Consider the following 15,506-nt stretch of genomic DNA (forward strand, 5'->3'; position numbering starts at 1 on the left):
CCCAGCCTTGGCCAGCAGCTGGACACTCCTGGAGCTGCCTGGCACTGGCTCTGTCGGACATGAAGAAGCTTCCAGCAGCCTCTCACAGACAGCACTCCCACACTCTTGCCACACAAACCCAACCCATATTGCTACAGAGACTATTCACAAAATGAAAAGTACGTCAAAATAACAGCAAAGTGCTGCACATTTTATTTATAAACAGGAAAAATGAGAAAATAAAGAAGAACGTGTGAAAACAAAACTTTAGCTTTGCAAAAACATGAGAATGCTGGTGTCCCCAGCTCAGCATTAGCATTCCTTTCCTCCCCAAGGCCTAAGCATAGGCCAAGGGTCTTGACTGCAATATCCATTCTGTCAGCCTGAGACCAAACAACATGTTTTAAGGTTAATTTTGTTGGTTAAAAGTAAATATTTCCCAGTGAGAAAATGTACTGTTCTCTCTTGAGAGCCCCTCTTGCTGGAGAATTCACAATCACTTCATTTCTGCTTCTACTCCTGCATCTGCCATTAAACAAGTCAGATAAAAACCACAAATTTTTCTCAAAATTGCATTTCTTCTTCCTCTTTTCCCCCCACAAACAAACAAAATACAGAGGAACTAGTGGGAGACAGTAGCATTCAAGCAGCCTTGTCTGATAAATACAACTCACATCTGGTATGTGGGAGAGCCCCAGTCCTACATAGTACCTTATTCTTTTTCCGCAAACTGCAAAGTTTTCTGTTAAGCCCAGCCAAAATTTTATTAATGAATAACAAACACATACAGTATGTTTACATAGTACTTTTATATCTAGAATGGCCCAGGAGAGTGCCTGCAGTCTGTATCAACACTACATATATACTGGGAGCTTTATATCTTTGTCCTCAAATGATCTCAGCAGTTTCATTTTCTACAGCCATCTCACAAACTCTCCTCTAACATATTTGTTCAGTGAGTGACACTGCATCTCTTACAGCACCAATAATGATATATGACTGTTGATGTCTCAACAGGATTTTGTTTTTTAAATTACAGGCCTACTATTTTAAGAGTCATTTCAATGTAATTCACCAGAGACCTACGCAGCTGGGACATGAAGTCAGCAGGAAACTTCATGCGCTCTTAGTGAAAGAAAAAAAAAGTTAAAGGAGAATTTTTAGAAGTAAATAATAAGGACTGAATATCCGAAGCTAAAAATACTTAGATTTTAAAAGAAAAACATTTACACATTTCTGTTTACATCTGCAGTCTGATGCTCTTTCAGATTTGGGATCGGAAGTTAAAATACTTATGGAAAAGTTTTAATTCTATTGTTTTTAGAGCATGAGCTTTACCCTTTTATTATAGTTTCTCCATATGTATGCAGTGCCAGCCATGGTGTAAGCCTCTGCAGTCAGTGTCTCCAGCTATCCCAAGTGATCACAGTGAAATCTCTAAACTTTTTTAAACTGTTTAGGGCTGAAAGCTGATATATCCATTAACAATCCTACACAGATACCCTAAGGGTTGCTGATTTGTAAATAAAGATAAATCCCTAAAGCCCCTGAAAATCATCAAGACATAAGTAAAGAAGAGTCCATTCTTTTAATCAACATCTAAAAGGATTCAAGGAGATAAGTTCTGAATCCTCTGAAATCTTCACAGTAAAAGACTGATAATAAAATTTGCTGGTGATCATTCTAAAAACAGCTGTGCTCACAAGAACTTCCAAAACTACACCAAGTCCTACTGGTCAGCTTCTGGACCACCAGCTCATCTTCTATCAATGGGAACTCTGAATTCACCTACTGCTATGTATTACTATCACCATCAAAGCTGCACATTTGTTCACTTGTGTAAGAAGGTAAAAAGCAGCACTGAAAGAGCCTCAAAAATAATAATTCTTGTTTCCAAATTGTTACCAAAAGTAGCAATTATAGTATAAAATAATGAAGAAAAAATGCCAGGAGAAGAAAGCTGAATGTGTTTATGAAATATACCATGAAAAGGGATCAAAGGCTGATGCCTTCCTCTGCTGCCTCACTAATGCCCCTGGGTACTCACTGAGAGATACCAGAACTGCCAGCACACTTTCTCATTGTGTTTCAGCTGACAAAGAGTTAAAGATGAGACACAAAGCCACAGAAAGACATACATTTTCTGCTAGGACTGTGGCTGATGATAAAAATCATGTACTCTGACACATCCAAAACCAGAAACCAAGCACGCTGCAATTCCCGCATCAGCAAGACTGTGGCTGTTTTTTAAGGTTTAAGTCTGATCTTTGTTTTCCAACATGGCTTTTTGTATTGTGCCTCATTACAGCATTCACAGTCTATCAGATATTCCTTTCAGAGGGTTTCAGGGGATGCCAGCAGCTGGGAAGCTCAGCCAGCAGCCAAACAATGCCCGAGTTCAGAAGCGAGCCCAGGATTCCTGCCTCCAGGCTTGGCAAGCGCTGGATTGTTACAGAGGTGATTCGAGTCCATCAGGCTCTGGAAGACAGCCACCCTCTGTCTGTTTCACAACCCCTCCCCTCATCCCCAGCAGCCAACTCAGTCTGCAGTTGGGCTCACTGGTAATGAAGTATTGGGAGGGTGAAAGTAGACAGGGAGGTCCACAAAGGAAAGCCAAGAATAATGGTGCAGTTGGAAACAGAGTAATGCCCGAGCTGCACTCCCAGTAGTTATTGCTGCTCCTTTTTAAGATAGCAATGGAAGAGGTACAACATGATCCCAGAATATTTCTATTTGGCAAGTAGAAGAAATATGGGCAAACCCTCCCTTCCTGCATGAATCAAATGCATTAACAGAAAACCTAGCGGATGCCTTGAAATGTAATTAACCAAAACAAATTATGTGGTAATGAATGTTGGATCACATCCACATCCACTCCCTTCTGGCATACACACAGCATGCACACACCCACAGGGATCCATTCCTCTTTTTTACCACCTGAAGACAGAGTGGGCACTGTAGACCACTGTGGACTCTATCCCATGTGAGTCCTGCTCACTGCTCCCTGTGACTTGCTATGGTAATGTAAAGCAGGGTGGGAATCAAGCACATGAAGGCTCAAGGGCAGCTACAGGTAACATGTAAACACTGACCTCCAGCTGCAATGTCCTGCGTGCAGGCAAGGCCTTCCCTCTTTGCATGCCCATGCCACCTAGCACAGCTCTCCAGGGTTTGCCCTTCCCCCAGCACGTTGGTTATGTGCAAAAGCAGGGTAATCAAATCTTACTCACTTCACTTCTGGAAGCAACTGCTCGATGGAGAGGAGTCAGCCACATGTTGTCCTTGGCATTGACACGAGCGCCTGCAAACACACAGCAGAGGTTACATGCATGCCTTGGGTGTGCACTGAGAGCCCTGCCCAGCTGCTTCCCAGTAACCAGAGCTGAGTACTTGGTACTCTCAATGCTCCCCAGGACTCTCCTGGCACCATGCTCACCTTGAAAATGCATTAACAGATGTCAGATGGATGAAGTGGGATTCAGAAAGAAAGGAACCAGCTAGATAGGACTATTATTAGGAATTGCTTTGTTTACAGGACACAAAAGAAGCATGATTTGCTGGAAGGAATAACCTATGTCTGCATGTACACATGTGACTATGTAAATGCATTATTTTAGATCAACTGATACAGCTGGGGGGGAGAAAAGCACCCTTTACTCAAAGCACTTTGCTGTCTGCAGACATGAAAGGAACTAGCCTGAGCAACCACTTCTTGTTTCCAGCTCCATCAGGCAGACCACCAAAAAATAACCACTTCCCTGCTTCACAAATCCTGCTGGGATCAAAAAAACAGGACCAGGAAATGACCAGGTTGGAGACAGAACTGGGCACTTAATACATCAGGTTCTGTGGGTGTTACTGGGCAAACAACAGAAGAGCAGGGATGAAGAACACAACTCCTCTGCCTCCTGTGCAGTCCAGTGCTAACAGGTGTTCTGACAAGGGCAGCTGGGCAAGAGGATGGATTTGGGCTGGCTTGCCAGAAAAAAGGATAAAGGAAGAATATTTGACAACCACAGTGGTCCTGGCTGACTGCAAACCCCCATTTTTTTTTTAAAGGTATCCTGTACATTTGTGTGATTAAAAAGATTTCTTTGCAAGAAATACTAAAGCTATTCACTGATGTGATACCTCAGGAAGGACATTTAGTGATAAGGACTAGAGAAACTAATTTTTAAAAGGGCTTAACCTGAAATAACCTGAAAATATTGTACCTCACAGGTCTGCAGGTAGCAGCATTAGTTTGAGAAGGGTAGCACATGCAGAAAAAAAATGTAGAGAAGCACAGCCTGGGTGAGCCTCTGAACTTCATGAACAAAGGGATGCTTAAGCTTCATTTTGCACCATAACTTCAGTGCATTCAAAAGGCTGTAATTAATAAATCCCACTCTCTGAATCACCAGTACTTTCTGAGAGCTGATTCTCAGGAATATTAAGATGCTTGCCTGTGAATCACAGTGGTTATTGGGAATCATTCTAGATAATCACAGAAGAAACAAGTTCTTGCATATTTCCACAAGTCAGGATGCAGTTTTTTGGCTGCACGAAAAACAATTCCACTTTCATAGCTACTGCAACAATTAGAGGCAATCCTCCAAACTCACCTCAGAACCTGGTAACTGGTGGTACAACCTGCCCTCTGGAAAAACACCCTTTGGAAAAGATACAGTTTCAAAGAGTTCTCTAATTAATCTGTCTAAGGAAGGAAGCTTTTGCCTTCTTTTTTCTTTGTGAGAAGACCATTACAGTTGACACATTAGCATCCTGCCCTTTGCGTGCACTGTGAGAGGCTCTAGGGACCAATAAAGCAATGACTTTCTTCACCATCAGGAAGCTGACAGGACTTCAAGGCACCTTCCATTATCCTGGTTTGGCCTGGTAGGGGTCTTGGAGATGGAAACTGCTTACCTGAATTCCTAGTGATTGACAGCAATCTCTAAACTTTTTGGGTTTAGAAATTGTTTCTGTATTTGCCTAGGGTTTTTTTGCCTTATGTTCTTAACTATGGTTTCTTTTATCTCTACCCATTCCCTAACTCCTACAAGCAAAGGGCTACAAATAAGAAAGGCTAATATGTAGAGTAGCAAAGTATGACCAACATTATTCCTCAGTATTTAACAACTCCAGCAACATGGGTGAGTACAAAGATGATGAGCAAACCTAGAGAAGTATCTCCATCAGTAGCTATTCATGCCCTTCACTGATCCACTCACCCTTTGAAAAACTGAAATAGTTACCAAGAAAGCAACTGAAGAAAACAGTAAAAGGAAAACAAGACCAGTGTAAATAAAATAATGCACAGCACACTATCAGCCTTTTCTTTCTCAGATGTCTTCCATTCCCTTACCTCTTTGTGCCTCTTCATGTGAAAACAGTGAAATTGCTCTTAGGTGTCTAATGCAGTACATCAGTTGAATATGTTTGTGATTTCTGTTTTCCAGGAGCTACACAATTCACCTGTTGCCTGTTACAGAACATGCTCTTGTGCATTTACTGAGATGCACATCTTCTGAAGAGATGTTTCAAAACATTTCCTCTTGTACTGCCACTTCATTCACCAAAACTCAGCTTCTAGGTTCCCAGCACTTCTTCACAGGCAATGGTTAACAACAGTGAAAAAACTCCACCAGCACTGATGCACTCATTTGGGGACAGAAAATATCTGTCATTTTAAGGATGATCAAGCAGAGGAGAGCAATGCTCATGTTTTCAAAGGTGTCCCCTACATTCCAGAAACTTGGGGGCCCATCCTGTGACAGCCCTTTGAAAGCAGAGTAACACAGAAATCCTTTAAAGACTAAGTGCTCTAGAACATACTATCCCATTTAAAATGGGCTGTGTACAAACCCCAGAAACTTAAATTCTCAAGACCATCCCACAACACATCCTCCAAGTCAACCAGAAATTCAGTGTCCCTCTCTTCACTGTGGACCAAGTACCTTAACCCCATCTCAGTGCACTTCCTACAATACTCCATGAATTAATCCGTGTGTCTATAAGGACAAAGAGGGCTGAAAACCACTCAAATTGGTGTAAATTGTGTCATTCATGGCACAATCTTCCTTGAAAATAGGAGTTGCTTTAAAGATTTCACTTAAAATCCTTTCAAATAGCCACAGCACACACCCATCCTATAAAATATCTACTTTAAAAAAGAAGCTCTTCAGAGTAAAGCCTTTTCTCAGCCTCACTTTCTCCACCATGCTCTTCCTGAGCCTGACAGAAAGGCTTGGCTGCAGGAATTTGCTTTGTGAGGCTGAAGTAGAGAACATCACATATAATGGTACAGATAAAATCAACAGAGAGGAAACTTTCTGTAGTCTACTTTTCTTTAATATGGCTGTTTTGTAATCTTTGCCATTTTTCACACTCAAATTTTTCTGCCAAAAGAGGAAATAAATCTGAAACTGCCTCTGTTCTTTTGAGGTCTGAAATAAACAACTCATTGCTGGCTTTCAGGAATAAAGTTAACATCTCTTTATCATAACTGAAGTACACTTTTCCATCCAGCACATCTGCCAAATCCACATCTCTAGATTCCACAGTCTAAATCTCCAATATTAGGGATAGTCAACGGAGGAAGAAAACTGTACTCTTTAACCTATTAATGTCATTATTTACTTGCACCTTTCCAATTTCTCCTGTAAGACACAGCAACAGGCCCACCAAAACGTAAGGACAGCTTCCTGGCAAGAAGCCCAGAGCCTTCTGAAAGAGTAAAGCAAGGTAACATTGCCAAGATGGCAAGTGCCTTGGTGGGGAACAAGGGGTAAGGGACTGAGTTCAAACATGATGCCCTCAGGAACCAGCTCAAATGGGAATGCAGCTTGTATTTGCCCAGACAATTGTTCCTGCACGTCCATGACTGTGGCACCATACAGAGATTCCTTCTGGGAGATGGTTACCTTGCTGCTCCTCCTTTCTGACAGAAGGAGGTGAAGAAGTACTCAAAGCTCCCTGCTTTCGTGTAGCCTGAAAAAACAAAACCCCTCAGCACCCTTCCCCAGCCTGAACCATCTGGTTATGGATCAGACCTTGGGGCTGGTGTAAACCCCTCTGGCTTTGACATTTAATGGGACATGGTGACTCACACCAGCTGAGGGATCTGGCACTCTCCCTCCTGAACCAGTTCCAAACAGAGTCCATTTCAGTGGCTACCTAGAAAGCCATTCCTAGTCTGTCTCCAACCACCTGGGCAGAAATTTCATCCATTAGACACTACATTTATTTGTGCCACCACCAGTTTATGGACCACAAATGTCAGAAGGTGTTTATTTAATTTAATTTCTCTCCTGAACACTGTACAAAATGAAAAGTGTTGATACTGCTCCTAGCTTCTGCTCATGCTGAGAATATTGCTTGACACCAACAGCAAGTGTTTGTGTGCTTTCTCTCTGTGAAACCACCTTTGCATTTTAAGTCAGACAACAAAGTTTTTCTGCTTATGTAACTGAATGTTATGTTCAGATTAATATTTTATGATACAATTTCATACTACTACCATTTGCTGACTGAAGAGGTGAAGCAGAGGAAGATGCTGCACTTGTCATTGCAGCCTGGTTCATGGAGAGATCACAGTCACAAAGAGGTGTTTGTAACAAGTCATAAACCTGCTCCTTCAATTCTCAGAAACCTCCAAACCAGCTCTTGGATACAAGCACTCATGCTCATCATGAGTAATGATTCTTCAGATATTAAAGAACAATGAATAAGTACAATATACAACACAAAATAAATTTTGACTCATGCTGAGCTAGTGGGGAAAAGATCCACACAGTTCCTGCAGACTGAACCCAAGCACAGTCCCACTGACACAAAGTCGAATTTTTAAAAGCCCACATTATAAGTTTTTCACACTCACTTGCATATATAAAAACTCCCCAAGGTGCACCACCTACATTTTATGCTGTTGATCAGACAAACCCTATAACCCATGGATGACATTTTGGCAGTGAGGTGCTAGAACTAAGTATCCCAGAAGAACTCTAGAAAGCCTTCTTCCCTCATCAGGAACATTCACTGGGACATTTTTGGGTGCTGTTTGGGAAAAATGGGCAAAACTGTTTCACATTTCTCTTTATGAGGATATTGCCTGTGCTGATGCTTGCAAAACTTGAAAAACACATTGTTCCTGCAATCTCCTTACACCACAATGGAACAGCAATATGTGACAAACAGCACACACTGCAAGAACACATGCACAGATTAAATTTATTAAATCCTTCCTCCCAAGAAAGAAAATCATGCTTGCATTTAGCACATTGAAAACCCACCCAAGCATAACCTGTCAGCAGAGCACTGCTCTTTTCAACCATTCTGCTGCTGTCAGGGGTAGAGCAGGAAGAGCTGATGTATAGCCAGCTAGTTACCCTCACTAAGCAATTAAGCAACCCAGAATTCCCCCAAAATGAACAGAGGAAACACAGCTACAGCAAAGTGGGTTCTCATTTTCTGCCTTCTCCAGATCTGGCTAGACTGGTGAGCCAAAGAAATACAATTGTGTGCTCTGCATGTACCCATCAACAGCCTGATCTAACTTGGAAATTCAGTGCTTTGAGCAGGAGGCTGGATCAGGTGATCTCTAGAAATACCTTCCTGAATTAATCTAGGATTCAAGGCTGGAAATTAGAAGGTGCCTTGTAATCAAAAGGCTGAGAATTCTGAAATAACTTTAAAAAATATATGGAATTCATTTGAAGGAGCTGTCTAAAAAATTGTGAAACCAACTGTGTAGCAAAGTTGCTTGGAAGGGGTTAGAAGTTTGTACCATAAGGTTCCTTTCAGTCCCACATTCTTAACTCCTCAAAATCCTCATTACTCTTATAGTTCTCCAGCTTAGAAAAACACTGCTTTGAAATCTGCCAGCACATCCAGGAGTTTGCCATGAATTATGCTCCCTTCTTGAGAGATGACTGCTTTATGCTTTGTTCTGACATATTTTGATCGTCTTTTCTGTCACTACAACAGTTGGGAAACTTTTCTTTTATTTCTTTTGTTTAGATACTTCCTACTATACAGTTTCTAACATCCAAATAAACTTCCTGATTCTTAGAAACATGTTTCTAATGTAAATAGCACTTACAATTCATTTAAGCTGATTAATAATTTTTTTTCTCTTATTCCATAATTTTTGCTTAACGGGAATTCTTGTACTCCAGGATATGAAGCCATATTTCAAATATGTACTTCAGCAAGTTTCTGAATCACAAATACTGTAAGCTTGAAGGCTTTAAAAGTTGTTAAAAGTTACTTTGTTTATTAATTCTGCTCAGTCACAGGGTGCTTTTCATGATTTTATCACCAAATTTAAATATACTTTCTAAGCTTGCAAGAAATGCAACAAGCTCTGTGAAACTCAAAAATAAACAATGCCCAAAACTCCCTCATATATGCTTTGCTGCAGCTTTAAAATGAGCTGATTTACCAGTTAACAGCAGTGAGGGACTGTACCTTACCTGACAAAATGAGAAGCTCAATGATGTCTGCATCCCCCAGGAATGATGCAACGTGGAGGGGCGTTCTTTTCTCAGCATCCTACAAAACCACAGTTATAAAACATGGTCACTAAGTGCAGCCATTGGTGTAAAAGAGCAAAGGATTTCTATATATTTCTTTTTCTGGGTGCATTTTTGTTTGCAATTAGAAATGCAATCTCAGCCAGGAAAAGAACAAAATTCAAGAGCTCAACAACTCAACTCCCAATAATCCTCTATTTTTTATCACTCATTTCCACCAGACCTTGCAGAGATATTGCCTTTACTCTGATATTCTGTTACAGGTAGATGAAATCAAAGCTAAAATGAGCAAAAGACAGCATCTTTAGGTCTCTTTCAAAAACATTTTCCACTCTTCGTTATCACAGCAACATAATCCAGATGCTTCTGGATATCAGACTTTGTAATGCAGTTTGCATCAACAGTACAAAACCAAAGGCTTCAGAAGGATAACTCAGGAGAATTATTTGGAACCACACACAAGGTCAAGATACAAACTCTTCTTGGTCTACAAAGGTTCTTGTAGACCATAGCCTGGGTATGTACAGCAGCCCAAGATGGGCATGTACATCTTGACTGGCCTTTAAACATAAATAAAGTGTACCAGACAAATCTGTCTTTAAACGTAGAAGAATTGCTAAGATACATACATATATATACACACACACACATATATATATTCTGAAGTTACATATATATATATATAACTTCTGAAGTTACATATATATATATATAACTTCTGAAGTTACATATAGATATATCTTCTGAAGTTATATATATATATATATAACTTCTGAAATACATGCAGGGTTCTTTTGATTTTTGTAATTTTCCAAATTAAGGAGTCCATTTCACAGGGTTTTTTTATTATCATTTCAAGGGGTATAAATACAGTGTTTACAAAACCCCTTTGTTTTATTGCTTTATTCAGCTGATTCCAGAACACAGGCCTTGAAAAGAAACTGCTAAATATTACAATATGGGCAACAACATGCTAATACTGCTCATTGTGCTGTTTCCAGTCCTAAATGTTATTTCATTTTGGTTTCTGAACCACAGAAATAAGTTCTAAGAGACCTTAGCAATCCAACTTATTGCAATCTACTAGCATTAAATATTTTAAACTGGCAACAAATTCAACACTTCCTGCAAATAGTATCAACAGAGAAATCCTACCAATATTTACATCCTGTCCCTGAAAAAGATCTCTGAGCCTGTCATGAAAAATAGCACTTTCAACATGCCCAAGCGATCCTCTACCATGAGCTGTTTTGGAATATCTTCAAAGTATGCTACAAATGTGGACAAATCTGAGTAGCAGAAACATTTGTCATGGGGAATGCTGAAAATTGTTTTCTGGCACTGAGAAGCCCAGAGCCACTGATCACCAGAACAGTTTATGTTTAATTTTTGTTTGTATGTTTTTTTTAAGCATACATCATGTACATAATCCTCAAATTGTGCTGCGTTGGGTTTTGATCTTAGGTATTGGGCATGCACATGAAACACCCAGAAGACTGGTTACATAAAACCCTGATTGTCACAGGTCAGAGGGGAAGGAAGATCTCTCACAGGCTTTCACTTTCTCACATGGTAGGCAAAGCAAAGGAATATTAAGCAGTGTCCATGCAGCAGTGCTCCCTCAGGAACCAGTACCACAAGCTACTCTCATATGCTTCATTCCTAACACCATAGAACAGCTTCTACAGGCTACATAAATGTATGTGAGATCTCCCATGGCTTTCATATTCCCTGTCCTAAGGCTACCCATGGCAAAAAGTACACTGACTGATCAAACATATACAACAATAGAACCAGTTTTATTTTTTTCTTAGTTTGTTGTTATTAATGCATGAAGCCCTCTTAGTACAACACAGTACTTGTAATAGCCATTGTACCTGTCAGTGCAACACAGCCAACTTTGGCAAGGGCAGAGCACTTGCAAGATGAATGCTAATGATACAAGGCCAAGCAATTTTCTGTACCGTGAAACCAAGGCTCTGTTGATTATAAGCAATTTTCTGTATTAAACTGCAAAACTGATGCAAATTTGATATTCTGAGGGAGGAAAGGAAATTAAACAGAAAATTTTACTCTTCTGTAAAAGGAACAACTAACTATTACAGACGAGTTTTCTAAGCTTTCAGTTTTTAAAATCAATACAAAGCCCCATCATATTGAGTGTGAATCCAATTTTCAGAGAAAGATGGGTTACTCACAAAACTGAATTTAAGCTTCATTTCTACAAGAGGAAAAAAACCCTGAAATTTATTCATTTATCACAACCAGGCACAAATCAGCATTGACTTGCACACAGGCAACATTTCCAGGAGTTTGGCAGGGAGAAACCCACACACTACACCTGCAGCCAAGCAGGCAGTGAACAACTCACCAGAGGAACATCCCTGAGCTCCTGTTCAGGCTGTGCACAGTGAACAACTCACTGGAAAACATCCCTGAGCTCCTGTTCAGGCTGTGCACGGTGAACAACTCACCAGAGGAACATCCCTGAGCTCCTGTTCAGACTATGCACAGTGAACAACTCACCAGAGGAACATCCCTGAGCTCCTGTTCAGGCTGTGCACAGTGAACAACTCACCAGAGGAACATCCCTGAGCTCCTGTTCAGGCTGTGCACAGCACTGGTTTCCCAACAGAGGAACTGAGGCTTCTGTCTGTCTGTCTGTCCCACCACAGCCATGTGTCCCCCTCAGAGGCCTGGTCCCTCACAGCCACAGCTCCTCACTCTCTGGCTCAGCACCCAGCACCCCAACACTCATCCAGCTCCAGCTCCTCGTCCTGTGCTGCTGGGAACAGGAGCACAAAAGTGAATCCATAATGATCTAAACACTGGAGGCTACACACAGAGAGAGGGATAAAAAATGTCCTTTCAAGGAAAGGCTTGGCAGAACCCCAAACCTCAACATACATTATCAAGGCAAGGAAAATAAGTGAGGGGAAGAGATGATAACAGGATTACAAAAAGCATTAAGAGAAATAATCAGACCTGCTTCGAGTGCAGTTCTCAGAAGAACAAAAGGTCAGCAATAGACAGTAGCTAAGCTATAAACAATGGCTAGAAAATCATGCTGATATGAGATAAACTCTCTTTCCAGCACCTGAAGAGAGCTGGAGAGGGACTTTTCACAAGGGAGTGTAGTGATAGCATAAGGGGAAATGGCTTCAAGCTGAAAGAGGGCAGGTGTAGATAGATACTGAGAATAAATTCTTTACTGTGCAGGTGCTGAGGGACTGACACAGCCTGTCCAGAGAAGCTGTGGATGCCCTGTCCCTGGAAGTGTTCAGGGCCAGGGCCAGGCTGGATGGAGCTTGGAGCAACCTGGTCTGGTGGAAGGTGAAAGGTGTCCCTCATGGCAGGAGTTTGGAATGAGATGATCTTTAATGTCACTTTGAACCCAGAGCATTCTATGCTTCTATGAAAACTGCATTAGTAGCCTATATTAGCTCACAGAAAAGATGATGCTGCAGGTTAACATTATCTGTACACCTTTTTTTTTCTTTTTTTTTATAATACAGATAAAAGAAACTAAGAATCTAACAGCCAGGCAATCAGGAACAGAAGGCCTCAGCAAGAAAAACACTCAACACATGCTTAAACTGTTCAAGTGATCACAGTGGCACAGATAAGGCCCTCACAGGCTTAAAGTTAGACTAGTCCTTAAGTGCTCTATTGGATCAGAGCCTGGGGTACATGAAGATTAGCAGAACAGTGAGCTGAATGAATCATATCAGCACATGTAAAATTATCAGGCACATTAAGGAAAGGCACATACATTTTCTCCTCAACACAGCCTACATGTCAAAGGAGATAATGGATCTGAATTTTGTTATCAACTGCAACTGCTCAGATCAGGTGATGCTTAGGACAGAGTTACTTACTATTAAAATGTAAATGCAACTCTGCAGAAAATAAATGTATGTAACCTTTCTTTGTCACCAAACTGACTGAGCAGCTAACAGCAATAGCTGGAGTTTAATCCACCACAGAAATAGAGTTACTGAAGCCTTTGGATTCCCATCACCTTCAAAATGTGCCTGGGTGGCAGAATAAAGCACATGAATGAATATAACTTCCACTGATCAAGTCTAAGCAAAATAATGGCAGAAACAAACCTCCTGCTCATTCACTCCATTTACAGTTGTTACATCTGAGTATACCTCATTTAAATAGCACAGCCATTAAAAATTTTTCAGATACAAGCTGACTTCAGAAAATTAAATATTGGGAACTGTTAGGAACTACTGAAGAGGCTAAAAGCTTATGAGCACCTATTTCTTGGGCTATTTACAACTGTTTGGAGCCAAAAGCTGATGTTGTACCAAGAAAATCTCTGCTGCTTCGAGTATTTCCTCCTCCTCATATATTCTTTTATTAAAGCCTGTAATGCAGAAAGTAAATCAAAGTGTTTGACTGTGAGGACCACAGGTGAAAGTCAAGCTGTATAACTTATACTTTGTGCTCTTTCTTCTGCATCATAACAGAAATTCCCATCTGAAAATGCAGATCCTCATTCCAGCACCTCTCATCCCACAGTCTTCAGCTCAGCCCCAGAAATAAAGATTTCTCTGAGCTGAGTCTTAAATTGCCAAGTGTTCATGAAGCAGAAGAGGCAAATACTTTGATCTTTCAGAACAAGAAAAATTATCTTTATTCTCCCCCCTTATCTAGCAACTGCCTTCCATGAAGCTGACAGTGACTTTTATGCTAGAAAAGCATAACTTTAAAAAATAATTCCAGATTGAGACCATAGAAACTGTTATCCTAAAGAATGAAAATATTTTGATGATTACTGATGTTCACTGTAAGACTCAAAAGATAGACTTGAACAACTCCTCCCCTTTTATAAACACAGTATTGACTTTGGATGGGGGGTTGTTAAGGCATGGGAGCACACATCACTCACGATGGGAAAAGATTTAGAAAATTCAAGTAATTCAGGCTGATATTGCTACTTTTGAAGACAATAATGCAGTTACAGCCAAACCCTGCCATGAGACTTTAATGGTCTATAGATCCTTAACTGCCTCAAACCGATGAGTCACCAGCACAGATATATATAACATAGTAACCATTACTACACTACCACCCTGTTGCAATGCAACCCAGAATATTTCAGACTCTCAATCTTTCCAGCAGAATCTTCTTCACAGTTCAAAAAATTTCTTTATAAAGTATTTTTTAAGAAATCTAAGCAAAAAATAATACTTCATCTAAACAGAAGTCATGCTAGCTAGCTTGCATTGAGAACATCAGTGTAATTTTATATTCAATTTTGCTACATAATGGAGAATTGTTCATAATTTATGTAGAAAAAGAATTCTCCATCACTTTCTACTTAAATAAACAGCATATTAAACAGCACTACTAGAGGCTAAATACCCTCTTCAGCTATCCCAAATATGCAAAGCCTTTCAGACTCACAACCCTAAACAGGTGCCTATTTGTACCCTCAAGCACTCACAGCACCTCTAAAAACATGCTTGGCAATAGTAGAGGAATATACAGAACCTGTGTGCATGTGGGAAGGCCTGGAATGAGCCTGAATCCTCCTGACAAAGGCAGTCCTGCAAATCTATGCCTCTCCAAGCAGGATAATGAGGAAAAAAGTCATGAACTGCACACATACATGTGTCTGCATAATGACTTCCTTCCTTCCCTCTTTATCTCCTAATAAACCACCCCCTAAATACACAGTCCTGCACATATGGCCCTGCCATCTCTGCTGGTGCTGCTGCCTGCTCCTCTGCAGACACTCGGCAGCCAGAAACAGGGGTCTATCCAAGAGAACACAGCATTAGGGGATAAAACATAAAAAGAAAGAGAATAAATGACTTGCAAACAACACATCACTTATGGGGAAGAATACTGGAAGGTTTTTTACTTTTTTTTGACTTTGGATATTTTAAAGAGAAACTGAACTGGAAGACTGAGTTACAAATGGAAATTTCACAGGGAGGATTTTGGTTTATAACATTGCACACAACAACTGGACTTTGCAGACACAAGGTGCTG

General features: G+C 40.5%; 1 protein-coding gene across 12 annotated transcripts in view; it reads right to left on the reverse strand.

The window, feature by feature from the left end:
- The window catches only part of ANKRD44 (ankyrin repeat domain 44), a 132,672-nt gene that overhangs the window by 51,998 nt on the left and 65,168 nt on the right, over positions 1-15,506 (reverse strand). For all 12 annotated transcript variants that reach the window (XM_077181217.1, XM_077181212.1, XM_077181209.1 and 9 more), the window contains exons 3-4: positions 9,435-9,513; positions 3,210-3,280 (exon numbers count right to left, since the gene is read on the reverse strand). In XM_077181217.1, coding sequence (XP_077037332.1) covers positions 3,210-3,280; positions 9,435-9,513 — 150 coding nt within the window. The remainder of the gene's footprint in view (positions 1-3,209; positions 3,281-9,434; positions 9,514-15,506) is intronic.

The sequence above is a fragment of the Agelaius phoeniceus genome, chromosome 7 (assembly GCF_051311805.1).
Source record: "Agelaius phoeniceus isolate bAgePho1 chromosome 7, bAgePho1.hap1, whole genome shotgun sequence".
Taxonomy (NCBI): Eukaryota; Metazoa; Chordata; class Aves; order Passeriformes; family Icteridae; genus Agelaius; species Agelaius phoeniceus.